Genomic DNA, 27,239 nt, shown 5'->3' with positions numbered 1-27,239 from the left:
AAAGATTTGGTTTTTTGATCTACCTACCATTCACCCCTCTCTGGTAGTTGTTTTACTCTGTTGCGATCCTACAAGTGGTATCAGAGCCTCGTTTTCTTCTTTAGATTTTAACCGATCTAGAGATTGTTTTTTGGATTGTAACCGATCTAGAGTTTTCTTGCCATGGCTCACAAATTCACACCGAACCGTCATGTTTTTGATGGATTGGATTTTTCTTATTGGTGTGATAAGATGCAATCTTATATTATGGCTAAAGATTATGATGTTTGGCAAAAAGTTGCACGGCTATATGTGATTCCTGAACAGATTAACACACCTGCTTTGAAAACCGAGTTTAGCAACAATTGCAAAGCTCGAAATATTTTATTGAGTGGGATTTCTCGTTCAGATTTTGATCGCGTTTCGCATCTTAAAACTGTCAATGAGATTTGGAATGCTTCAAAAAATTTTCATCACGGAACAACTAACATAAAGGAACTTCGTCGAGAGCTTTTCAAAAAGGATTACATCAAATTTGAGATGAAACCTGGAGAAGCTTTGGATAATTATCTTGCTAGGTTTAATAAAATTTTGAGTTATCTTAGATCTGTTGATTCTGCTTATGATGTTAATTATTCTCAATCTGAGATCTCTCACCACTTTTTGATTGGTCTCGACATGTCTGTTTGGGAGATGAAAGTTACAACTATTCAAGAATCTGCTGATATGTCTACCTTGACTTTGGATTCTCTTTAGACAAAACTCAAAACACACGAGATGAATATCCTCTCTCGTAAAATTGATTCTAAATCCAGTGCTTTGGTTTCTCCCTCAACCTCTTTTGATGTTGGTGCTTCACCATCGAATTCTACGCTCTTGCTTTGATTAATGCCATGTCCGATGAACAACTCGAACAGTTCGAGGAGGAGGATTTGGCTTTGGCTGCTAATAAGATTTCTCGAGCTATGAACAATGTCAGGTATAGGAAAAGAGGAGGACCAACTCGTTGCTTCGAGTGTGGTGCGCTTGATCACATCCGCTCGCACTGTCCTAAGCTTGGGAGAGGCAAGAAGGAAGATAATGGTGGTGACAAGACTAAGGACGATAAGCCCAAGTTCAAGAGCACTTACCAGGGAAGGAGAACTAAAGAGAACCTCAAGAAGATGTTGAATCAAGTCTATGCCGCTTTTGAGCCCCTAAGCGATGTAGATGGAGAGAGCGAAGAAGATGAAGCAAAGAACATCTCTGGTTTCTGCCTCATGTCACGTGGTGAATCAGATTCAGAATATGACGACAATGAGGTGAGTTCCCTTGAAGAATCTATTCATGTTTTAAGTGCAAAAAATAAGAAGTGTGATGTCACGCCCAGAAATTTACACCAAATTTCTGAACAATAGCATGTATTAAATCTCGGTCCAGGCATCAGCCCGAGTACACACTATGACAAATCAATACACAGTTCCACGACTTAAAAACAAGTAAAAACAATTATCTATCGAAATGCAGCGGAAAGAGGAAAACAAGACTAGACCATCTAATCTTCAGCTTTAGCTGGCGAAGACGGCTCCACACCACAGGCACTCTCGACGGCGGACTGAACCTTACTTCAACCTTCGGAACAACCTTCTTCTGACACAGGCTCTGGCACTTGCTCTGGTAGGGGAAAATTAAGCAAGGCTGAGTACAAACCACCGTACTCAATAAGTAACACCCAAGAGAGGGAGAATAATGAATGCAATAGGGTATCAAGGATAGGCTAAGGTTAAATTGCACAAAGCTGCAGTAATTTAGCAAAACAGTAAATAGAATAGACTGAAATAAAAGTAAGTAAACATTTAAAATAAACATCCACTGTCCAACGTTACACCACGTTGCAACAGGCCCAAACCACTGTCGAACGTTACACCACGTAGCGACAGGGTCAACCCTCTGCCCAACGTTAAACCACGTTGCGACAGACCCAAACCACTGCCAACGTTACACCACATTGCACAGGGTCAAACCAGTTCCAAGATTAATAAAATTATTAAAGAGGTTCAACTAATCCCAGTGAGTCTGTCGGTTCGCCCAATAACCGTGGGCACGGCTATTCGAATAGTTTTACTCTGCAGAGGTGTACAACTTTACCCACAAGACATGGCTGCCAAGCATGTTACCATGCCCCAACGTATCACCACGATACCTCAGTACGGAAACCATGATAAGACCTTTCACCTAACCCTCCCTAGACAATCGCACCACACTTCAGGTTTCACCCCCTCCTTTACACCAAGTCGGGCAGTCCCCTCTTGTGCCTTGGTAGATCCGGAAGCAGGAGAAGCTTTCGTTACACCACGATTGCCTGTCCATACTCCATCACGCCTACCCTTGCCTGGGTACGTCGAATAGGGACAAGCTAGATTACGAGTCTCACCGTTGCCCATTCTGGCTTGTGGTTAGTACGTGTAAGACCTTCAGGGTTTCCTGAGAACCGGTCCTTATTTGCCATGGGCACGACTCTCAAAACCATGCACCCACAGCCCACCATAAGCAATATTTTAGTTGTATTAATCCACCTTGGGAAATGAATAATGATTACAACCATTAAAGGTCTATCAAAGTGTAACAATAATGAAGTAATAATTGGTGAGCTAGTTGAACTAAGCATGGCTAAGCATTGACTAACCCTAATTCTACTCAAATTAACCCTGGGACGACAATAATAAATGGGAATCAACGGATATATTGGTAAATACCCAATAGATAAGTACAATAAATAGATTTGCATAAAACAATGCATGTTTGAATGTAAAAGCGGGGGATTTTATAATCATATGTTCAATATGATCAAAGAAGGGTGCCACTTGCCTTGCTTAGACCCACGAGGAACTTCGGCGACGACTTCGAGAATGAACGGCGCTTCGACGGGGTCAAAACCTACGACAAACAAGGCAAAACAAGAAAAACAGGCTAAAAAACTACTGAAACAGAGAAAGAAACTATTTTTAATGGATTCTTGGCATTTTTCTGGATTTAATGAAATTTGAATGGACCTAAACGGAGACTAGATGAATTACTTATGAATTTTAGAAGTTTTCTGGGTTTTTTAGCTAAACAGAAAAGTCCTAAATCAATTATTGCGCAATTAATGGGGCTGCTGACGTCAGCGAGGAGAGAGGAGGCTGACGGCTGACAGGTGGGGACCACCTGTCGGTGGGAGAGAGGGGAAGTGGGCGGCTGACATGCGGGTCCCACGGGAGGAGAGAGGGAGGAGGCGCGCGGGCAACTGACGGGTGGGACCCGCTGGCCGGTGAGAGGGAAACAGAGAGGGGAGGAGGGCGCGGCCGGCTGGCGGCGAGCGGCGCGACGGTGCGGCGGAGACGGCGAGGGCCGAGGAGAAGGGGGAGGTGGCGACGGCGATGACCGGCGGCGCGAGGGCGTCGACGTCGGCGACATCGACCGGCGACCGGAGGGCAACGACGGCGTCGGCGAGCCCTGGCGCGAGGCGACGGGCGGCGGCGCACTGCGAGGCAGGGGAGGATGGAGGGGGAAACTGCGGCGACGACGGCCGGGAACTGGCGGCGGCGTCGGCGCAACGACGGCTTTGCGTCGCGGCGCGGAGGAGGTGGTTGTGCGGCACGGACGGGAAAAGCGGCATGGCTGTTGGGCCGGCGCGAGCGGAGCGACGGGATCGGCGGCGACCGTTGCGAGCGACGGCGCGACCGAGGAAAGCGGAGCGATGGTTGCGTGCGGGAGGAGGTGGCGCGGAGGACGTCGACCGACGGCGGGCGGCAGGCGCACTCGCGGTCGCACGAAGGAACAGAGGAAGGGAGGAGAGCGGGCTCATCGGGGTGGCGCGGCGGCGACGGCCGATGCGACGAGATCGACCAGTGCCGGCCGACGGCGGCGCGGTGGCGCTGTGGAGCGGCGGCGCGAGCGGGTGCGGCCAGAGGAGCTAGACGGGAGCTCGTGGGAGGAGCGAGGTGGCGTCTGCCAAGCAGCGACGCAGCCTGGCGGCCGAGCGGCGGACGCGACCGGAGCGGCGGCGCACGACGACGGCGCAACCGGAGCAGCAACGACGGCGCGACGAGCGCGGCGGTGCGGCGAATGGCGGGAACGAGCGGCAAGCGGAGGGGCGATGGCAACGCCCAAGGCACGCGCGCGCACGGTGGCGGCGGCGGCGGCCTCGGCTGCACCGTGCGGAGAGGAAAATGAGGGGAGGAGGGGAGCGGAGAGGCTCACCGGCGATGGGAACGACGGCGACAGGTCGGCGAGGAGGCGGGACAGGTGGTGACGTCCGACGGCGCGACGGCGACGACCGGGCGATGGGATTGGGGTGGCGGTGGCGAGGTCGGGAGCGGCGGCGACCGAGTGGCGAGAGGATGCGCGGGCGCTGGAGATGCCCGCCGGCGACGACCGGGGCGGTAGCAAGTCGGCGACGGCGAGGCGGAGGTGACGACGCGGCTGGACGGCGACGACGGGCGGCAGAGGGCGCAATCGCACGTCGGCGGCGAACGGCGGGACACAGCGGCGGCTTGGTGGCGGAGGGGAAAACAGCGGCGACGCGGCGGCAGGGAGGGGATTTATAGTGTGGCGGCGCCGGCTAGGGCGGGACGGAGGTTGGAGACCGAGTCGGCGACGCGGCGAACTCGGCGACGGCGGTTGCGGTGGCGGAGCGGCGGACTCGGCTGGCGCGGCGCGGCGCGGGCGCGGGCTGGGGCAGAGGCGGGGTTTCGGTCGCTGACAGGTGGGCCCCACCTGTCAGTGGCGCGAGGGAGGAGGGAGGCGAGACGGACTTCGCCGCGGCGCGGGCGGACGAGCGGGCGAGCTGGGCCGAGGCGGCCCAGGCAGGAGGAGCGCGCGCGCGCGGGGACGGAGCGGAAGGCCGGCTCGGCTAGGCCGGCCGGGCGGGGAGAGGTGGGCCGGCTCGGCTGGGCCGGCCCGGGAAGGAGGAAAAAGAAAAAGAAAAAGGGAGAGGAGGAAAATTGGACTTCGGCCCAATTTGAGAAGGAAGGGAAAAAGAAAGGAAAAAGGAGGGAAAAAGGAAAACCCCACTTTTGCCGAGTTTTAAATTAATTTGTTTGGCCAAATTTTATACTTCTGCAATTTGAATTTAAATCCTGTTAGTCGATTTGCGAGCCTCGATTTAATTGAATTAATTCCTTTTAGAGGGATTTTTCCTGAGTTAATTAAGCCAATTGTTGCTTACGAATTTCTTTTACGATTTTAGGCTTGGGATGAAACTCCGGGCGTGACATGTGAGAAGATGTATAAAAAACAAAAATTTATCATTGAATCTCTTAATGCTGAAATTTCTAGATTAAAATATCTTATTCCTAATGATGATGACTGTAAAAATTGTGAGGTTTTGATGCATGGAATTTCAAAACTTAGAGATGTCAATATTTCAGATGATTTGAAAACTAAATCTTCTTTTGCTCTTGGTTTTGCTTTGCTAACCCGCACTTGTGATGAGTTGTTTTTAACTAAAAAGATGTTGAAGAAATATCAAACTGTTTTTTATGCTAGTTCGATGTTTAACATGTTTTGTGCTAAAAAGTTAAAACAACACCGTAATGTTTTGGATTGCTCAACATGCACATCAAATAAGATGAAGCTAAAATTTGTTTTAGCTTGTGTTGAGTACATGGAAGAAATTGTGAAAATTAATGAAGTGCTATCTTGCCCAAAGTGTCATAATAGCAAAAGTGTTAAGGTTGATTGCTAAAATTATGCTAATCTTGAAAAGTAGGTTTCTTATTGGAAAAGTTCTTTGAAAAGATTTTCTAATGGTAAGAAACAACTTAACATGATTTTGGATCAATCTAAAGTGACTAGCTGCAATAGGGGTGTTGGTTTCAAAACTTTAACAAAACCAAGTAATGAAAAAACCGTGCTTAAATATGCTGGTTTTATGTACTCTCCTTCTGAAACACTGAAAGAAACAAAAAACAAAAATTTCAAAACCATCTGTTTCTAAAGAAAAATATAATTACTCCTTGTGTGGTAAATATGGACATCTTGTTGGTTTTTGTTTCAGATTAGCTCGTAAATAGAAAAGAGAGAGAGAAATTGCTTTTGAAAAATGTAAGTTGCAAAAATCTGCTTTTTCTTCGAGGAAACCGGTCAGACCGCAGTGGGTTGCACGGTCAGATCGAGGACCGGTCAAACCGGTACTGAGCCACGGTCAGACCGGACACCGGTCAGACCGAAGGTTCAGAAGTGGTCAGACCGAAGGTTCAGAAGCGGTCAGACCGGTGACTGCACCTCGGTTAGACCGGCCTCGCAGAGACTTTTTGAAAAATTCTCAAACTGTTTTTGCACGTCGATATATGCCTATTGGATCTACTGGTCATGTGTGTCAGTACTGGATTTCTAAATTTCTTTTATCTAACCCCAGTACTGAGGCTTCGACATCCTCTTATGTGTAGGCTTTGGTGGCAAGGAAGTAGAACGTGTGGATCGTGGATTCCGGTTGTTCGCGGCACATGACCGGTAATAAAAATTGGTTCTCCTCCCTTAAACAGGCATCCAAGACCGAATCGATTATCTTTAGTGATGCTTCTACTAGTGCCGTTCTCGCTACAGGTATGGCAAGGTAAGTGACAAGTTTGAATTGAAAATGTAGCTTTGGTTGAGGATTTAAAGTATAATTTGCTTTGAGTTTCACAAATTGTTGATGAGAGTTTTGAGGCTGATTATAAGGAAACTGGAAGTAAAATATTTGATTCTTGTGGTGATTTTGTTTTGAATATTTCTCGCTATGGAAAAGTTTTTGAAGCTGACTTTGACAATCCGGTTTCACCTATGATAACATGTTTGGTTGCTAAGTTTAGTAAGGATGTAATGTTTTGGCGTCGTAGACTTGGATATGTTGGTTTTGACCATCTCACGAGGATAAGTGGTTTGGATCTTGTTCGTGGTTTGCCTAAACTTAAGATGGATCCTGATTTGGTTTGTACACCGTGTTGTCATGCTAAGATGGTTGCTTCTTCACATGCCCCAATTGTTTCTGTGATAACTGATGCACCAGGACAGCTTTTACACATGGATACTTTTGGTCCAGCTAGAGTGCAATCGGTTGGAGGAAAGTGGTATGTGTTAGTTATAGTTGACGATTTTTCTTGATATTCTTGGGTTTTCTTTATGGCAACTAAGGACGAGGCCTTTCAACACTTTTGTAGTTTGTATCTTCGATTGAATCTTGAACTTACTGGTTCTCTGAATAGAATTCGAAGCGATAATGGTGGTGAATTTAAAAATGCCTCTTTTGAACAATTTTGTAACGAAAAGGGTCTTGAACATGAATTTTCTTCTCCTCGAGTCCCTCAACAAAATGGTGTTGTTGAAAGAAAAATCGTTCTTTGGTTGAGATGGCTAGAACAATGCTTGATGAGTATCACACTGTATATTATATTTCAAATCGGGTTTTCTTGAGATGTAAACTTGGAAAAAACTCCTTATGAACTTCGTTTTGGTCGTCAACCCAAAGTTTTTCATTTACGTGTTTTTGGTTGCAAATGTTTCGTCTTGAAATCTGGAAATTTGGATAAATTTGAAGCACGCTCTACCGATGGAATGTTTCTTGATTACCCCACACATTCACGTGGTTATCATGTACTTGTTTTGGAAACTAACAAAATCATTGAAACCTGTGAAGTTACTTTTGATGAAGCTAGTTCAGGTACTAGACTAGAAATTGTAGGTACACTGTCACAAATTCAGGGGGAGGATGGTCCTATTTTTGAAGACGAGAGCCACGATGACGACAAGGTTGGCCGACTCGGCCGGTCAAACCGCCGACCCACCTCCGGTCAAACCGACACAGGAAGTGCGGTCAGACCGACCAAGGTCGTTTGGTTCCGGTTCTGTTGGTGCTAATCAGAATGGTCCTTCAGAGGCTTCAACCTCGACCAGCGAGAGTACAGAACGCGAAATAACTTCAGAAGTCACTGCTCCTTTGCACATTCAATAATGACATCTGCCAGAACAAATCATTGGTAATTTAGGTGAGCGGACTACAAGGTCTAAGGTAACAACTCATGATGTTTGTGCAAATTCTGCTTTTGTTGCTTCTTTTGAACCCAAAGATGTTTCTCATGCATTAACTAATGAATCGTGGATTAACGCCATGCATGAAGAACTTGAAAATTTTGAAAGGAACAAAGTTTGGATTTTGGTTGAACCACCTTCTGGTCATAATATTATTGGAACCAAAAATAAACAAAATAAGGATGGTTTGATTGTGAGAAACAAAGCCAGACTTGTTGCTCAAGGTTTTACCCAGGTGGAGGGTTTGGATTTTGGTGAAACTTTTGCTCCTATTGCTAGAATTAAAGCAATTAGACTTTTGTTAGCTTTTGCTGCTTTCAAAGGTTTTAAACTTTATCAAATGGATATGAAAGTGATTTTCTAAATGGTTTTATACAGGAGGAAGTCTATGTCAAACAACCACCAGGTTTTGAAAATCCTGATTTTCCTAACCATGTTTTTAAATTGTCTAAAGCTTTTTATGGCTTGCGAAAGGTTTTCGAATGGGAAAGATTGACAAAACGCTTTTTGTTCTTAAGCATGGTGATAATTAACTTTTCGTTCAGATTTATGTTGATGATATCATCTTTGGTTGTTCATCTCACGCTTTGGTTGTGGAGTTTACTGAGACTATGCGCAGAGAATTTGAGATGAGCATGACGGGTGAGTTATTGTACTTTTGGGGGTTGCAAATTAAACAAACACTCCGAGGTACTTTTGTGCATCAAACGAAGTATACGAAGGATCTTTTAAGACGATTCAAGATGGAGAACTGCAAGCCAATTTCAACATCAATTGGTACTTCAGCTGTGTTGGATCCTGATGAAGATGGAAAGCTGTTGATCAAAATGAGTATAGAAGTATGATTGGATCTTTGTTGTATCTAACTGCTTCTAGGCCAGACATACAATTTGTTGTGTGTTTGTGTGCATGCTTTTAAGCTTCTCCTCGTACTTCACATTGTCAAACAGTCAAGCGAATAATGAGGTATTTGCAACATACACTTGAGTTTGGAATTTGGTATTCTACCTCATCTTCTATATGCTTGAGTGGATATTCCGATGCTGATTTTGCTGGGTGTAGAATTGGTAGAAAAAGTACTAGTGGAACATATCATTTTCTTGGTACTTCAGTGATTGCATGATCTTCTAGGAAACAATATAGTGTTGCTCAATCTACTGTGGAATCAGAATATGTTGCTCCTGCTAGTTGTTGTTTACAGATTCTTTCGATTTTATCAACTTTGAAAGATTATGGTCTTACTTTTGAGAAAGTATCTCTCTTTTGTGATAATATTAGTGCTATTAACATTGCTAAGAATCATGTACAACACTCATGCACAAAACACATTGATTCTTCTCGCTTTGCCTTTCTTCGTGAGGGATCATGTTGAGAAGGGAGATGTTGAATTGACATTTTTGGATACAAAATTGCAACTTGCTGACATTTTTACTAAACCACTGGATTCTTCTCGCTTTGCCTTTCTTCGTGGAGAATTGGGAATAATTCATCCTTTTGCCATGGTTTGAGTGGAGTTTTGCACCTCATGGTTTTATCAAGCAAAATATGACAATAAGAAAAATTGACAAACAGAGCTTTGTTTTATACATATGGTATTTCATGTGCATGCTAGCAATACTATGAAGGTTTATTTATCTCTAGCATAGCTAGGATGTATTCTAGTCTTTTTATGAGACTTAGATATTGCTTTTAAGGGATATGATGCATGACATTTAATTTCTATACTTGTATTAAGAAAATATGCAATATTGATGCTAGCATATGGTTTGATTTATAAATTCTTATATATATGCTTTATTGATTTGTTATTCCTCAAATAGCTTTTAAATTGCTCATTGTGCACGAGAATAAAAAAAATATGAGAGAAAAAATGAATACCGAATCCTTGGACAGTCTTGACGACAAGGACGTATTTGATGTGAGGAAAAAAAATGGGTGTCGAATCCTTGGAAACAGTCTTGACGACAATGACGTACCTGGAATAATTGAGAGATACATTTGAGCAAAAAAGGCTCAAACAAAAAAAGGAAAAAATGTGTTAAAAATTCTCTTGCTAATTTTGTGTTAAGGCTAATTTGAGAAAGAGTGATAAATGCAATAGGTATATATGTCTAGTGTTTATTTTTCAATCTGTGTGCCTATAACAGTGTTGCATTATAACTCGTTTGAAATCATGAATTTTGATTGTTGAGATGAACTTACCGAGGGGTATGCCCCCGGTGAGCTTTTTTGTGTCGTTTGAGAGAAAAAGTTAGGGTTTCGACTCTATTTCGATATTAGATCGAAAGTTTTTGTTAGGAGTGCTTTCTATGCACTTTGTAAACACTGGTTGATCAATAAAAGTTGAGAGATTCAATCTACGTCTTGAATCTTTGTCGATCGGCGTTTTTCTAGGATCCCGACGGTCTAACCGCAGGTAGGTTGGTGGTCTGACCGGCCACACAACGTCGGTCTGACCGAGGTTATGCGAACGGTCTGACCGGCCACATAACGGCGGTCTGACCGGTGGTACATTCGCAGTGCGACCGGAAGCTTCGGTAAGGCTTTTGTGAAGGTAATCTTTTATTTCCGCGAAAAGATTTGGTTTTTTTATCTACCTACCATTCACCCCCCTCTGGTATTTGTTTTACTCTGTTGCGATCCTACACAAATTGCATCATGACATCCTCCAGACTCACGTTGAGGGACATATAGTCTTCAAGACCCCTCATTAGAATATCAACGTTGCAGCAGAACTACTTAGTGACATCTTGGAGCAATTCCTAGATCACCTGATCGGGACTATCCACAAAGTCAAAGCAGTGGTCACCATTATGGCGATCCAACAATCCCAACATTACGTTGAGAACACACTTTCCAGATCACAAACATACTCATCTAGATCACCTCGATCTGGACGACCATCTTTAAAGTGTCCCCTAAGTGCCAATTGGTCAGGTCACAAATCATCAGACTTAGAGCTCAGACGAGAGCTCCCTAAAGAGCGATGCCACTGGGACAACAAGCAACGCCGCGTCAAAGAACAACGCCAGCAGCTTAAGGTTGAGTAGGAACAATTGCGCCGCAACGAGGGCTACGACCTCCGTGGCAAGATTGAATGTCAATGGCTAGAGTGAGAGTAACAACAACATCAAGATCACCAGTGAAGCAGCCACAACGACCGCAGTCAGGATCGATCGTGGGGATGTCGCTCACTCGACAGCTCTGACACCTGATAGCTCTGACACCGACCTCACGGGGATGTAAAGTAGATTGGTCAAGTGGCTTCAAGCCAAAAAGGATCAAAACATATGACGATACCTTTGACCCTAAATCTTGGCTAACCTTCTATTCTATGGCTACTAGGGTTGTTGGTGGCGACTCCAAGGCCATGGCAAATTACCAACCGATCGCTCTAGCTAGTCGGCACGACACTGGTTGTCGGGACTCCCTAAGCGATCTATTGATTCTTGTGCGGAGCTCCATGATTGGTTCATCACTAATTTCTAGGGTGCCTATGATAGGTCGTGGACCAAATACAACTTGTATCAAGTACAGTAGCACAAGAATGAGTCTTTTCGAGCCTACATTAAGTGATTCTCCAAGGTTAGGAACTTGATTCTAGACATCAAGAATGGTGTGATCATCACCGCCTTTCGTAAGGGCCTCAAAGATGAACCATTCATCACAAAGTTTACCCGCAAAGAGCCAACTATCGTGAAGGATTTGTTTTACATGGTGAACTTGTATGCCACGTCGGTATATGCAGTTTCTACATCTAGTCCGGTTGATACGACGACAAGCCCCCAACAATCCTCTAAGGGAAAGGAGAAGGAAAATGAGCACCTTGGGGACTCGGGCGACAAGAACGGGAATCGAGATAAGAGGAAATGGAAGCCAGAGGAGCTCATAGCAGCAGCAGACCGACAGCCCATCCGGAATCAAAAACTCAATGAGTATGATAAGTCAATACTGCTCCTACCAAATATCTCTCGTGGCTGGAGAGCAATGACAAGCATCTGATATTTGTAGAAATGAAATCCTTATCCCGCCGAACTTATTTAAAAACTTGTAACTATTTTGTTTACATGTTAAAATGAGGGGACTCCGAGGGATTAGCATCCATTCCATGATTTCTATCATATATTCTTATTTATAAATCTAGAATATTGTTAGTTTAAGCAACTATTTTTGAACAAGAATTATACCCTTGTTGAGAAAGTATTTAAATGTATCAAGATTTTGATATGTACCTTGAGGTACCCAGTACCTAAAGGTACTGAATTTTATGCTAGAAAAATATAACACATCTTGCTATTTTTTCAAAGACAATAAAAATGCTTGTTTTTAAGTATCACTCTTGTATGGGAATTCCACTTATTTTTTTTATTAGCGTCACAACCCCTAATTGTCACTAGTTGGAACCTACGGGTATTTTGTTAATTTTAATCAATTATTTTTATCAAATTTAAACTGAAATTTGATAATCTCGAACAGATCTCGCCTGATTTTTTTCCAGAAAAAACAATAACGCTAACCCGGGAGACTGGAGTGGTGATGGCCAGAATAATAAAATAGCCCAAGTAACACTATAAAAACCTCAATATGTGCCCAGGGAATATTTACGGGAACACGTGGAACTGACAGGGATTTCACTTCACGGAGAGTTAACCACACTGGCGTAACAGGTGTTGGAAACCATAGCCGTCTGTTTCTCACGTGTCCTTCTCATCAACTTTCAAAAATCAACTGAATATGATGTTTCTTCTCTTCCCGTAAATGTATGGGTGATTGTTTGTTTTTTAAAAATGTTATATTTAGAAAAAGATAATTTATGAATAAAACTTTTATATACGTGTTCTTAGTGATTTAAATGTTAAGACTAAAAAAATAAACTACAATGACTCTAAAATCAACTCTAAATTTAAGGTTGAAAAATCATATTTTGGCTCTAAAATCAACTCTAAATTTAAGGTTGAAAAATCATATTTTGGCTCTAAAATCAACTCTAAATTTAAGGTTGAAAAATCATATTTTGGCTCGTAAGTATATGCGAAAGTAAAAAAGATGCGTGTAAGAGCATCTCCAATAGAGGGCTTAAAATTAAGTCCTAAAAATCCTGTATTGGAGGCCTTTAAAAAATAATGGGCCTAAAAAATCCCCCCTACTTCAATAAAAACCCATCAAGTCCTTTAGTTGATCAAATCAACCAAATTAGTTGAGATAGAATCGTTCTCTTCTTTTTTTTATTAAGTCACCGCCCGTCTACGTACGACGTTGCCGACGCTGCGTACGACCCCACCGCCGCTGCGTACAACGCCGCTGCCTGCTGTGTACGTGCCATCGATTGCCTGTGGACGATATTTTTTTTCTTTTTCTCCGTGCCTCTCTTCTTTCTCCTTCCCTTCTATAATTAGATGATTTTTTGTGTAGAAACACGGTTGGGATTGATCCGAAATTTATGAAAATTAATTCTTCGTACTCTCAATATTTTACGGTATATTTGTAGTCTAATAATGAAAAGTTTTGCAGCTCAACCAATCTACGATGAGTTATCCCCGTTCCTTACTTCAACAGCTATAAGATGAATTCTCATCTGATGATGATGAAGGATTTTTATTGGCGACGACCACAAATCTTGTATTCATATGAATACTCTATTAATTTACCAAAACATGGTGGGTATATTGCTGGACATCAGGTGATTGACCGTAGTCGAGAAGCACGACACTTGAGATTATACCACAATTACTTCTCCGAAAATCCGACTTACGGGCTGACTTATTTTAGACGCAGGTTTGTACTAAGTCTATTTAATTTATTTAATCATGGTTGCGAATGATAATATATATGTCCCCATTATATTTTGTTTTGTTCATGCAGGTTTAGAATGGGCCGTTCTCTTTTTGTACGCATAATGAATACAGTAGAGCAACATGATGACTATTTTGTGCAGAAGAGAAATGCAGCTGGCATACTTCGATTAAGTTGTTTGCAGAAGGTCACTGCAGCGCTTCGTCAATTGTCTTATGGTGTAGCTGCAGATGCAGTAGATGATTATTGTGGCCTTGGTGAAAGTACCGCTCTTGAGAGTTTGAGAAGGTTTGTTAAATCAGTTGTTGCAGTTTTTGAACATGAGTACTTAAGATCACCTAATACAAACGATATGGCTCGGTTACTTGCACTTGCGAAGAAAAGAGGGTTCCCTAGAATGTTAGGTTCTATAGATTGCATGCATTGGAAGTGGAAGAATTGCCCTTCAGCATTTCATTTCAAGGTATGTACTCTGGCCACTTGCACTGAGTCTACAATAATTTCAGAAGTGTTGCTGCAAAGGATCTCACAAAATAAATACTACTAACACCAAACAATGATATGCTCTGTCGACTCCTCTCATTGATATTTTTATAAAGCATCCCTAATCAAACAAAATAGAATGATAAGTAACCAAATACTATAATAAATAATTCGAACAAATAATAATCACTTACAAGGTCAATCGGAGTTTTTCGTGCGACGAGCAATTATCTCATTTTGAAGGCTCTTGTAGTACTGTTGTTGAAGTAGAGGCATTGAAGTAAAATCTACTGTCATTATCCTCTCTTCTTCTAACATTCTCTTCAATTGTACTTCATCAGCCTCCTTTGCAACCCTCGCCTGTTCAACTTGAGCCCTAACTAGTTCATTTGCAACCCTTTTTTACTCTAGTTCAAGCCTATCTATGTCTAGTTTGTAAGACTGGTTATACCTCTCTTCCTTCTTTTGCTCTTTTTCCACATCTAACACTTTTTTCTCCCACAAATGTTCAATAGCCTCTAAGCATCCTTCACCCCCCCCTCCTCTCCTCAGTTGCTCCTTTGCCCTTTTTCCCCCCATTGGTCTCTTAATCACTTCATTCTCTGTGGTTTCTATTTCTCCTACATCATGGAAAGTCATATCATTATTAGTACTAGTTCTAACTGGACATGTATTTGCGTTAGACTTCTGTTTTTTGTTTGCATTAGCCTTTTCATCATCCATATGCTTCATATGATCATGCCACTTGGGTTGCGAATGCAACAAAGACTAGCAATGAGAGAATTGAAATTGCTTTTTCTCTTCTGTAGCAGCAAACAAAGCCATCGCTTGTGTAATCTAAACAACTAAAGTCAGAAAATTATAGAAAACATGTAAAACTTAGATAAAAGAGCCTACATTATTATGAATTACCTTGTCCTCAATGGTACACCCACTTTGTCTTCTTCCCTCAATTTGACTAACACACCCACAAAACTTGTTCACATTTTCTTGAATAGTTCTCCAACAATGAGCAATTGAACTTAGGCTACGAACTGATGTAAATTGCTTGTTCTCATGGAAGTAGTCATAAATTCTCCTCCAAAATACAGAACATGTTTGATTTATACCGAGCACTGGATCCTTACTTGTATTCAACCATACTGAAACAAGAAGCACATCTTCCTTCTCGGTAAAATTCTTTGTTCTTTTTTGATTAGGTCTAGCTAAAGGAGTTTTCTCCACAATGGGTGTATGATCCTCATGTTGTGTACTCTGACCATCCCAATCATTTGAACAATTGCCCTCGTTCAGCAAATTAGTGTAGTAACCTTCTTCCTCCATTTCCAATAGTGCTACAAAAGGCAAGGGGGAACTACTTTTATTGCATAAACAAAGTTTCCCACAACCAATGGCAGTAATATACATGTGATAGCATGGTAATCTTCAAACAAAATGGTTGGATTGTCTGCTATGTGCATTCACTAAAGAAATTAAGCATCAATATTGTTACTGAAAATGTAAATGCAGATGTTTTACTTGGAATGTTATCCCCTGGTGATGGCATTCGTTTATTGTATTGTTTAAGATAATCACTATTGTGTGCCCTGTATTGTACTTGTTTGACTTATGTTGTCTTTATCAGAGATAGAAGAGTAACAAAGATGCCCAACAGGGTGGCAAATTCAATCCTATCTATTGTTCCAAAGGTTTATGGGTTTATTACCAGCATTGTGCTGAGCTCGAAACCTACCTAGAAATTCTTCAAGTTGTTACCCAGTAAAAGGAAATTCTAAATCTGAAGTTTCCTTGTAAAGTTGTATTTTACTTGTATGGCTACATGCTTTTAGAATGTTTGAAAATTTGAATCTATGTCCATTTTAGAATTTAGAAATATCCAGATAGTACAAGTTCATTTTGTGCCTATTTACCTATATTCTAATAACATAGATACATATAGTTGAAAAACATATATAGTTATTTACTCAATTCACTAACTCATCAAACAGGTGAATCTCCCTAATCAAGCCATCATTTTTCACAAGCATTCACAGGTCATAACCTAGGTATATAAGTGAAAGAACAAGAAAAGACAAAATACAAGACAAGACTATACAACCAACACACAGCTTAACCAGCTAGCCTATACTTCTACTAACCTTAATCATACCCATCATTTGTACATTTTAATTCAATTCCAACATTCCACGAAACAAACCCAAATCAAAACATTTAAAAAGCACTGCTTCAGCAGGAACAATTCCTCTTTATTTTACCGGTATCGGGATACCATGAACAATTTAACCGAAACCAAAACTGTGTGAGGAGGATCATACTATCTAGGATAGATTAGGCACTAGCAGATTGGCCTTGTAAGGCTGTAACTACGGCAGATTAGGCACATACCAAACCCAAACCAAAGCATGTAACTATGATAGATTAGGCACAAATATACCTGGCAGACTTGGGGGCGCTAGCAGTGATCTGGGGCAGAGTAAATCCCGGCAACCTGGGGGACGGGGCCGTCACTGGCAGTGACCTGGGCCGGAGGAGGAAGACCCGGAGACGAACTTTGTCGGAGGATGGCCTAGTGACGACCTGGGGCAGAGGGGGATGCGCTGGCGAGACCTCAGTCGGAGGGGCTAGGGCAGATGGGCGGCGCCGACGGCGAGCTGGGGTGGAGAAGATGTGCCGCGGCGCCGGTGGAGGAGATGCATCGTGCAGAGAATGGCGCGGCTTCAGTGTGTGCGCAGAAAAAAAACGCGGGACGGACTCTTCCAGAGAGAAAACGCAGATTGGGAACGCCGATTGCGTCCCTAGATTTGAGCCATCCTTGGGCTGTGATTAGAACTATGATTATTTTAGAAATGGGATTGGGCCTCTGTTGGACGCCTGTTTTTAACATAGATCTAAAAAATCGTTTTGGGAACCAGATTAGTACATTGTTAGAGATGCTCTAAGGCTTATTTAGAGAAATGTCAAACGGTATATTTAAAAATAAAAATATTTTATAAATAGAAATTTTATGTGTGTATTATTAGTGATACAAAAACAAACGTTGCATGGCTCATGGTGCGTATTTCGAGTTCGAGTTAGTGTATTCAGGGGTTATAGCTATGGGTGAAACTAGGTTGGGTACGGTCGGATAGCATCCTTCCCATATCCTAACTCATATTTTCTTTTCGGGATCGGGTCGAATACGGATATGTCAAATACGAATACGAAGACGGATAATATCAGGCACAAATACGGAACGGGTACGTGCTAAGACGGATACGAATCATCTCAGTTACGAATACTTATTCGGATATTAAATCAAAACAACAAATATATATATATATATATAATAGCTATTCAACTATTCCATAAATCTTAAATACAACTATATCATGGAAGTAACAACTAGCATTAGCAAAGCTGGTAAGGAAATATAATTGATTCATTAAATTATATCATTAGTATGTTAGTATATATGAACAAGAAATATAAATAAAGTTAATGTACATGTATATGGAACACTTAGAATAATGTTTTCTTATTACAGGGCTTTAATTGTATGTGAATGCAACATGGGCTTTTGATAGGCTATAACTATCTGGGTCATATCTGGATATTTAACCGGGTAGTACTCTTTTTTTGTCGGGTAACCCGTATCCGTCGGATACCACGTTCCCGAACCCGTATTTGTATCCGAGAAAAAAATACCCGAATCCGACCCAAAATCCGTATTATCTTCCAGATACCCGATTTGGTGACCCGAATTTGTCCCGAATTAATCCGAATTTGTGCCGAATTAATTCGGATGGACGGGCAGACGGGTAATATCCGTCCCGTTTTCACCCCTAGTTATAGCGAAAGGAAATATGATCAGGGAGATGAGAAACACCGCTACATCCTCTGGCAAATAAATTAGGATAAAAAATATAAAAATCTACTTTAAATTAAAAATTAAAAATTTAAATTTTGATACATAAACATAAGAAAAAACTTAAATATAGGCTGGTGGAGTGGTAGGCTTTTTGTCCGTCAGTCTTCTAGGACCGTGCACGTGTCTTTCACAGGTTCTTGGTTAATTGACGGCCCATATTGGTTTGGCAGTTTTTGTCTAGCAGGATGCATGAGAGGAAGCTCTGGCCTGTGGGCCACGCCACTTAGCATCCGGACGATATCCTCGTGACAGCGGAAGCCTCAACGGGAGCGCACCCATCGGCTGCGTTTCTTAGACGAGAATAAAAGGTCAAAGATATCTAATTTTTATAGTATTTTGTGATATAAAAATATAACTAATTAGTGTGAAGCTGAAAATATATTTTCTTAATATGAGATGAGCAACTTCTATATAATTTTTTTAAATACGATTTAACAATTCGAAAAACATACATGTAAAAAAAAAAAAAGCCCGAAGAACACACCATCACGTTAGCATGGCAATTTGCATGTCACTCTCGGCACACATGTATGGCATCTCCAAAAAAGCTCTAATACATCTATTCAAATTAATATTTAGCTTTAAAATTATCTCTCCTCTAAATTTTGGTTTTAGGTTATATTGGTTTGTTTTTGGTTTTTAATAAGAAAAATTTTGAATTACAAAACTTAATCTTAAAAAACAAATTTATGTCTGTTCTTCGTTTTCAAATTGTTATACCTTACCTCACTCCCCCTTCTCACATCTCCTCTTCTTACCGAGACTCACATGATACACACAGCCACCGAAAAGACCCACCCAACTTCAATACTACTCCACGTGGATGCCAAATTGTACGTGCATTTCGTTCGAAAAAGACAAAGTTTCACTATACGTGCGTACGCCGGCTTAAAAGCTTTGTCCCAGCACGCATGCGCCAGTACATACACGAGAAGAGCAGCAAGAAAACCAAAAATAAAGGTAGGAAAAAAGAAAATACAAATCTACCGGAAGGAAAATGAGTGAAAATACAATCTATATTAATTATAATTTACTATTCCTATCTCAAAATATAATTTCTTTAAAAATTATTTTCATGACTGTATAATTAAAATTAATTTGACATGACGTGGTGCACATTTTTAGGGAAAAAGAGAAACGCGTGACGTGTCAGTGCAAACGGCTCGGTCCGTCCGTTCGTTTTGTAGCTTTGCCGCTCCGCACCACAAAAGCAGCATCTCCCCTCCCCTCTCCCCCTCGCGATTCATAAGATCTCGCGCCTCGGACTCCTCTCTCTCTCTTCCTCGGCGCAACACCTCACTCCACCCCACACCTTCTCGGCTCTTCTCTTCTCTCCTCTTCCGGCATTGCCCGCCGCGCCGGCATCGATGGCGCTCCACCACCTCCGCCCGTATCTCTTCTCCACGGCGGCACGCCCGGTCCCCCACGCGGCGGCGCGGGCCGGTGGCGGCCGGGCCCGCCGCTCCCTCGCCGTCGTCCGGTGCTCCTCCGCCGCCCAGGCGCTCAAGGTACGCCCACGATTGATGGACCCGCCACGCTGCTCCGGTCCTCCCTCCCTCCCCTGTGCTATGGAATGGAGGATGTGCAGCGTGTGTTGGTGGGGAGGGACGACTCGCGGTGAACTATGATGGACTAGTCGTGGTCGGTAGGGGTTGTGCCGCTCGTGAAACCTGGGTGGGTGGTGTTCCTTCCTCTGCGGAATTGCGGTGTTAATCTCGATCTTGTTGAGATGATCTGCGTTATTGGTGGTTCCTTCCGTCTTCCGGCGATGTGAAGGAGGCTCTAAGGCCAAGCTTGCGCGGCATGGGTGCTATTCTGGGGACAGATTCTGTGGGTTTTGGTGGTTGGGGATCCGGAATTTGGGCGGGTTTTCATGTTTCTCGAGGTTGTCATGCGCCCAGCTAGCCTTTGTGCACCTCTTGGATTATCTATGTGCTTGCCATCCATTTTGGTGGCCTCTAGTGATATGGCTCGTGTGCTTCATGTCATCATGTGCTGAGCTCTTTTTTTCTTGTCTAATTCGGTGTTTGATTTGTTTTCTTCCTTTGAATGCATTATCAACTCTCTACTTATCGTGTGATTGAGATGCAAAATAACAGATGATGATTGTGACTTTCTATGCAGATCAAGTCCATCCCGACCAGGCCGGTTGAGGGGCAGAAGACTGGGACTAGTGGGTTGAGGAAGAAGGTAAGTACGAGCTGTTTTCTGTTCCACGATCGTGCACATTTAGGTAAGCGTGGTTGTTTGGGAGTGTATTTGTACAATTCCCTTCATACGTCACCTTTGATGCTCTTTTCAGGTGAAAGTGTTCCAGCAGGAAAATTATCTCGCCAATTGGATTCAGGTGTGCTGCATTTCACTTGATTTTGCACGTCAAAAGACTATTTTATTTTAAAAAAATGTGGTGATGCCTCTAAGGTGTGGCTGCATTCATTTATCCTTTCTGTGGTTTCAAGGCTCTGTTCAATTCATTGCCCCCGGAAGATTATGTTGGCGGAACCCTTGTACTTGGTGGTGATGGCCGATATTTTAACAAGAATGCTTCTCAGGTTCTGCTAAGAGCTAAGAACGAACCAATATGCATTTGCTCGACATTTATGCATGCATATTTATGACTACTTCTGTGTAAATGTAGATTATCACTAAAATTGCAGCTGGAAATGGTGTTGGGAAGATCTTAGTTGGCAGGTGAGGAGTTACTAGATAAAGCTTATTGGATTCAGGAGATACAAGTACAACAGTAATTATTAGCAGCATGGATAATTATTGAACTAAAACTCCAAAGCATGCTCCTGCGTGCTCTAAAAAAGAACTCCAAAGCATTGGGTACCACTAGGGTTGCTGAAACTACCTCGCTAAACTACAGATAGTTTACACTTCTATCCTCCACTTTTGATTATGATCCTATATACCAAAATGCTTAGAATTGCACCTAATTACATTGAAGGCTTCAATTTGAGTATTTTCAAGTAAAAACTTCACTCCCCAAACCAAGTGCTTTTAGGACTCGAAAGGACGGTTTCTGGGGAAAAAAACTACAGTCAGTCACTACTATTTTTCTCACCTTAAAACATATTTCTGAATAGATTGAAATGATAAATTCACATGATCCTTAGCATACTTATTAATGGAAGCATAACACATCATACTGAATAAATTAAAACATCTGACAATACCATCTAGATAATTTGATTTTGACTTAACTCTGAATACAGAAAGGGCACCATGCTACTTCCTTCAAACATTTCCAGTTTTGTTCAATTTTATGTTGTGTTTGATATATATTTCATATCCTGTAATTTCTGACATATTTATAGGAATGGTGTGCTGTCAACGCCTGCTGTATCTGCAGTAATTCGTAAAAGACAAGTATGTTTTACCACCTTATTCATTCATTATGTGCATCACGATCTATATTAACTCTTCTAATTCATGGCAGTTTTCAATTTTGTTAGGCCAATGGTGGCTTCATCATGAGTGCAAGTCATAATCCAGGTGGGCCAGACAACGACTGGGGTATCAAGGTATGTTGTAACTTAAACTGCAGAATGTTTTCTCTTGTACTGCAGTAATTGATTGGATTATGTAAATACTGCTAGGGATTTGCCTAACAGTTAATTTTGTTAAAACAATTCTATTTAGTTTCCTGATAAAAATGAAATGAATTATCTGACATGGCAAAAACGTACTTCGCTATTTCCAGAGGAATCCTATAAAAGAACTTTAAATATTTTTTTTCATTTAGGGTTTTATTTGTCTATGTTTTGGTCTCTCACCCTCGATGAGAAAAGAAAGGGTTATTCTTTTTTTTGAAGTTCATGCCTATAAATGTTCTCGGCTGCTGAGTCTTTTCTGTATGTGGTAGCCCTCATGAATTGGTTGAATAAAAGCACTCTTTGGCAAAACCAAATGGTCCACATGTGATATATTATAAGTGTCCATGTCAAAATTTTCACATAATTAAGTGTCTTAATGTGTTCTATTGCAGTTTAACTATAGCAGTGGGCAACCAGCACCAGAGACAATTACTGACCAAATATATGGGAATACACTTTCGGTATGCACCTTTACTTTTTATTGCATATTATTATACATTAGCCCATTACATTTATACGATGTAAAGAATAGTTATTCTGCACCAAATCCTGTTTTCAGTAACATCACATTGGCATCTAACAACGTTGTCTCATGTTACTGCATTTCCCTTTGCAATGTTACTGCTACAGCATTGCTCTTCATGACATATTGTCGATGTTGAATAATCTTGCCTTACGTTTTTACTTCTTTCTGATGGTATTATTCCTGTCCCATAATGCAAATCTTCTGCAGATTTCTGAAATAAAAATAGCAGATATCCCTGATGTTGATTTGTCCTCTCTAGGAGTTGTAAGCTACGGTGAATTCACCGTTGAAGTGATAGACCCTGTCTTGGACTACCTTGAGCTAATGGAGGTATACAATGAAAAATAATTATGCAGGCTTTTTTTAATTTTTTATCTAAATTATTTCTTTCCTATTTTTGCCTTCAGAATGTGTTCGACTTCCAACTTATCAAGGGCTTGTTGTCTCGGCCAGATTTCAGGTTTTGTATATTTATTTGATTTTCACATGTTTATTCATCAATAAACACTTGAGCTTTTCAAATATTAATACCTTATATTCTACACATATGTTTGTTTTATTTCTTATTCATAGTCATTCTTGAGTTTAAAAGGGAGTACTTATGTGGTATTTGCTATCTGCTAGCTGTGGTGATTAACTTATGATTAAGAGCAGATCCAATAACTGTCTGCTGGTACCATATTATTTTTTTCTGTATTCTGGGAATATGAATTTATATATGCAAATAATAGTGGTCACTTTCCTTGATTTTCTAGGTTCGTATTTGATGCCATGCATGCTGTTACTGGTGCATATGCAGATCCTATTTTTGTTGAGAAACTTGGAGCTGATCCGGTAGTGTATCAATTACTTGAGATGATTCAATTTTATCTGTTTCGAGGAATTCCATTATTTGACGCTGAATATACACCTGATTTGCAGGACTGCATATTAAATGGCATTCCTCTTGAAGATTTTGGCAATGGTCATCCTGATCCTAATTTAACGTATGTAATCAGTCCTAAAACTAAGAATACGTCTCACTACTATACTTACTGTTATTTTTTGTACAGTTATGCCAAAGAGCTTGTTTTTACCATGTTTGGAAGCGGTGCACCTGACTTTGGTGCAGCAAGTGATGGTATGTCTCTATTACTATTATGGATTTTCAATTGTTTTGGCTGTGTGCACCTACTGCAGAGGCCAGAGGTGTAATACTTCTCCATTGTCCAAAAAAAATATCTTCCATTGTGTTTCTGCCAAAATTTACGTTAGTGCTATATACCAGTTGGATGAGAAACACTTTTAAGTATTGTTGAGACTAATCAATGATTGTTGATCATTTGATTTTGTTCTCCTTGAAATGATACCATAATAGCCATTTGTCACTTCCTCTGAAAATTTATATTTCACTATGACTATCTACTTTTGTCTTGTTTTCTTAGTCTGCTATGTGCATATAGTTACAATGTGAGACTCCTTTCGATATGATGTTTGTTTTGTGCGTACATTAACACTACCACTTACTATAGTTAAACATGTGAAGTTTACTTGCTGCACTTCAAAACTTTATGAATACTCTTTTTACCACTGGTTGGATTTGTGCGACTCTCTTTTTTTATTTATCCTTCTCTTTTGTGCAAGGTATCCTTTGTTTTAGTTCCTGAAGGAAATATTATGTGAATAAAATAACATTAGAGGTAAAAATGCTTGTAGGTGATGGTGATCGAAACATGATTCTTGGAAGAAGGTTCTTTGTTACACCATCAGACTCTGTTGCAATAATTGCAGCAAATGCACAGGCAGCAATTCCTTATTTCCAATCTGGTCCAAAAGTAATGAAATTTCGTTACACATGTTCTTGTTTTTCTCAATAGGATATTATACTTGTCAAAGACAAGAATGTTCTCTTATATTTGATAACTTTCTTCAGGGTCTTGCAAGATCAATGCCAACTAGTGGTGCTCTTGATCGTGTAGCTGATAAATTGAATGTTCCATTCTTTGAGGTACTTTTGCGAGGGAATTGTATGTGCATGATTTTATTTAATTAATTATTTTGCAAAATAGTCAATATGTCATAGCCTCTAGAAGATCTAAGCCTATGATCACATTGTAGGTACCAACGGGATGGAAATTTTTTGGTAACCTAATGGATGCAGGTAAACTGTCTATATGCGGAGAGGAAAGTTTTGGGACAGGATCAGATCACATCAGGGAGAAGGATGGCATATGGTAAGATATAATTTATTTGTACATGGATGCTACTTCTATTAGTAATCCTGAGTGTCGTAGTACCCAATTGTTGCTTAGAAATGCCGAAACAGAGAAAAGTGCATCGGAGTTGCTTTCTGTATGCGATTGATAGTTTGTACTCTTCTTGAGAAATGTCTGCAAGGAACTAGTCACACTCCTGGCTAACTATTCTTCAGGGCTGTTCTGGCTTGGCTCTCCATTCTTGCACACCGGAACAAAGATAAGAAGGTCGGGGAGAGATTAGTTTCGGTGGAAGATGTAGCTAGGGAACACTGGGCAACCTACGGAAGGAATTTCTTCTCTAGATATGATTATGAGGTATTTCATATCTTCCATAATGAATTTCTGAAATAATGTTTATGAGAATTTATCTTATGTGACCATCCAATAAATTTTTTGGTACATTCACTCAACCCAGAAATTACAATGAGTTAATGGTCTCATACTATACAGGACTGTGAATCTGAGAGTGCAAATAATATGATGGGGCATCTTAGAGATGTAATCGCAAAAAACAAACCTGGAGAGAAATATGGTTGGTTTAATATAGAATTACGCTTGTTTGTTCCATATTGATGGTTATCTGGAAGGCTGATGAATTATTGACCTTGTTATGTAGGAGACTATACCCTTCAGTTTGCTGATGATTTCAGTTACACTGATCCGGTGGGTCTCTCTCTGAGCGTGCATGCGTGTGTGTTTTGGTGGATGTTTTGGTTATGGTATGCATTTGAAATTCACATTTTTCCTAAATGTTCCAGGTGGATGGTAGTGCTGTATCTAAACAAGGGCTTCGATTTGTTTTCACCGATGGATCTAGGATTATCTTCCGCCTTTCGGTACACATAACACTGTTTTTTTCCTTTATCTTGTTGTTAAACTACTCTCTTCTTAACGCAAAGATGCATGAATCTTTCGTGTATTCAGAAAAAGCCACTGATTTTCAACCCAATAACTCTCTTACCATTTGTTTTACAATTTAATATATTTTTCTCTTATAGGGAACCGGATCTGCTGGAGCAACAATCCGTGTATACATTGAGCAATTTGAGCCTGATGCCTCAAAGCATGATCTGGATGCACAAATAGCTTTGAAGCCTTTAATAGGTAATTATCATCTGCCCTCATATGAGCTTTGTTTGCATCCATTCCTTGAAATTATGTCTATACAACCTACTCATAAACTATTTCTAATTCCTGTAGACTTAGCTCTCTCTATTTCAAAGTTGAAGGACTTCACTGGAAGAGATAAGCCTACTGTCATAACATAAGCATACCGTTGACGGTACCGATGTTACCACCTGTGTATTCTTTCATTTCTTTGTTTTTATGGCCCCTTCCAACCTATGAACCAATAATATAACCTTAGGGCAAGTTTTGTATTGAGTTGGGCAAACTGTATCTTGGAGACTCTCTCCATCGAAATAATATGCAGGAATGAATAAGCTTGTACAGCAATGGTACATCTAGAATGTTCTCCTATTTATTTGAATTATAGGTCCCAATAATATTGATCAGTTGTTGGCTAGGAGAAATGCCACATAAGATAAATAAAACCAGTGATGTTTCTATGCACTACGTCCAGTGATTTGTATTAATTTTTAAGGTAGGATTATAAAGGTTCTTAGAGCAACTCCAAGAGTTTCCTATCCCACCTTCTCATCCTTGTTTTTTTTGGCAAATTGAAAAAAAAGGGTGAATACCCAATCTCATCTCTTAAGTTTTATCAAAGGTTCAATTTGGTCCTTGAGATTTCATTTTGTCCATACGTGTCCTCCATATATTTGTTTTGGTTTAAAATCATTCTTTATTCACATAGCATGCCACATGAAAAAACACAACCAATATTTGTATTAGAAAATGTCTCTTTTGTCCTTAGCTTGAAATTGCATACACTAGGAAAAAATAAATATATAGCATTGTATATGTACTCTTCGTTATTTCAGCTGCACGTGAGGGTTTAACTTTACCGCATACCTTGAAAGCAAATGAATATTTTTCATTTTTTACGTAAGTCACCGTGTATTACCCACTATGCAAAAATTCATTGTACACAAATTTTAGAGAAAAATATTATCATATATTTTTTGGATGTATGTCTATAGAAAGTTGGGTGTATGGAATTTCCTAAAGACATACTTTACTGCATAGATAGTTAGGCATATTATTTTTCTCTCTTACATATGTGAATGAGGGGTATAAGAGTCATTTACCAATAAATATGTTGATTAGGATTAATCATGTGCTTTATAAGTGGTCCAAGGATAAGTTTGAACTAAAGTTAAAACTTGAAGGAGTAGAATGGATAGATTAAAATATCAACGACCAAAATGAGCCTTAGGTGAAATTTGAAGGATCAAATTAGATATTAAAAAAAAATTCTCTAATGATTTACCATATGATTTTTCTAAATTTAGCAATTTGCTATATATCTCCTAAGTTTTCTTTGCCATAAAAAAAAATACGACATGGCTTCTCTCTCCCGCGTGCGCGGCGACTTCGTCGCCTCTGCCGCCCCAGGTCGCTGTGCCCACCCGCCGCGCGCTGTTGCACCTCATCAGCGTGCGCTGTCGCTCCTCCACACGCCGCGTATTCGCGTCGTCGCCGTGCACAGCCTCGCCGAGCTGGAAGATGTTCGCAAGGAACATGTTGATTGTCATATTATTTAGAGACTTATTAAAATAGGA

At 41.0% G+C, this 27,239-nt stretch overlaps 1 protein-coding gene and 1 long non-coding RNA gene across 2 annotated transcripts; one reads left to right on the top strand and one right to left on the bottom strand.

Annotated features, from left to right (window-relative positions):
• Nucleotides 1–14,080: 14,080 nt before the first annotated feature.
• LOC102706323 lies at nucleotides 14,081–15,456 on the bottom strand. The gene is made up of 3 exons (XR_005812649.1): nucleotides 15,199–15,456; nucleotides 14,481–14,906; nucleotides 14,081–14,407 (listed from the first exon to the last, which is right to left on the bottom strand). It is a non-coding gene; the product is annotated as an uncharacterized LOC102706323 (long non-coding RNA).
• A 4,002-nt stretch (nucleotides 15,457–19,458) lies between these two features.
• On the top strand, nucleotides 19,459–26,006 carry LOC102706040 (phosphoglucomutase, chloroplastic). Its single transcript, XM_015841615.2, has 22 exons — nucleotides 19,459–19,701; nucleotides 20,318–20,383; nucleotides 20,496–20,540; nucleotides 20,653–20,745; nucleotides 20,832–20,884; nucleotides 21,514–21,565; nucleotides 21,652–21,720; nucleotides 22,185–22,253; nucleotides 22,526–22,648; nucleotides 22,726–22,778; nucleotides 23,074–23,152; nucleotides 23,240–23,304; nucleotides 23,371–23,438; nucleotides 24,014–24,132; nucleotides 24,231–24,305; nucleotides 24,416–24,531; nucleotides 24,729–24,870; nucleotides 25,006–25,087; nucleotides 25,172–25,218; nucleotides 25,314–25,391; nucleotides 25,554–25,659; nucleotides 25,756–26,006. Exons 1-22 carry the CDS (start codon nucleotides 19,561–19,563, stop codon nucleotides 25,821–25,823), a joined length of 1,809 nt encoding a protein of 602 aa, XP_015697101.2. The 5' UTR covers nucleotides 19,459–19,560; the 3' UTR covers nucleotides 25,824–26,006.
• Nucleotides 26,007–27,239: the final 1,233 nt, after the last annotated feature.

Source organism: Oryza brachyantha, chromosome 10, assembly GCF_000231095.2.
Source record: "Oryza brachyantha chromosome 10, ObraRS2, whole genome shotgun sequence".
NCBI lineage: Eukaryota > Viridiplantae > Streptophyta > Magnoliopsida > Poales > Poaceae > Oryza > Oryza brachyantha.
This window is presented reverse-complemented; position numbering and strand designations above follow the sequence as displayed.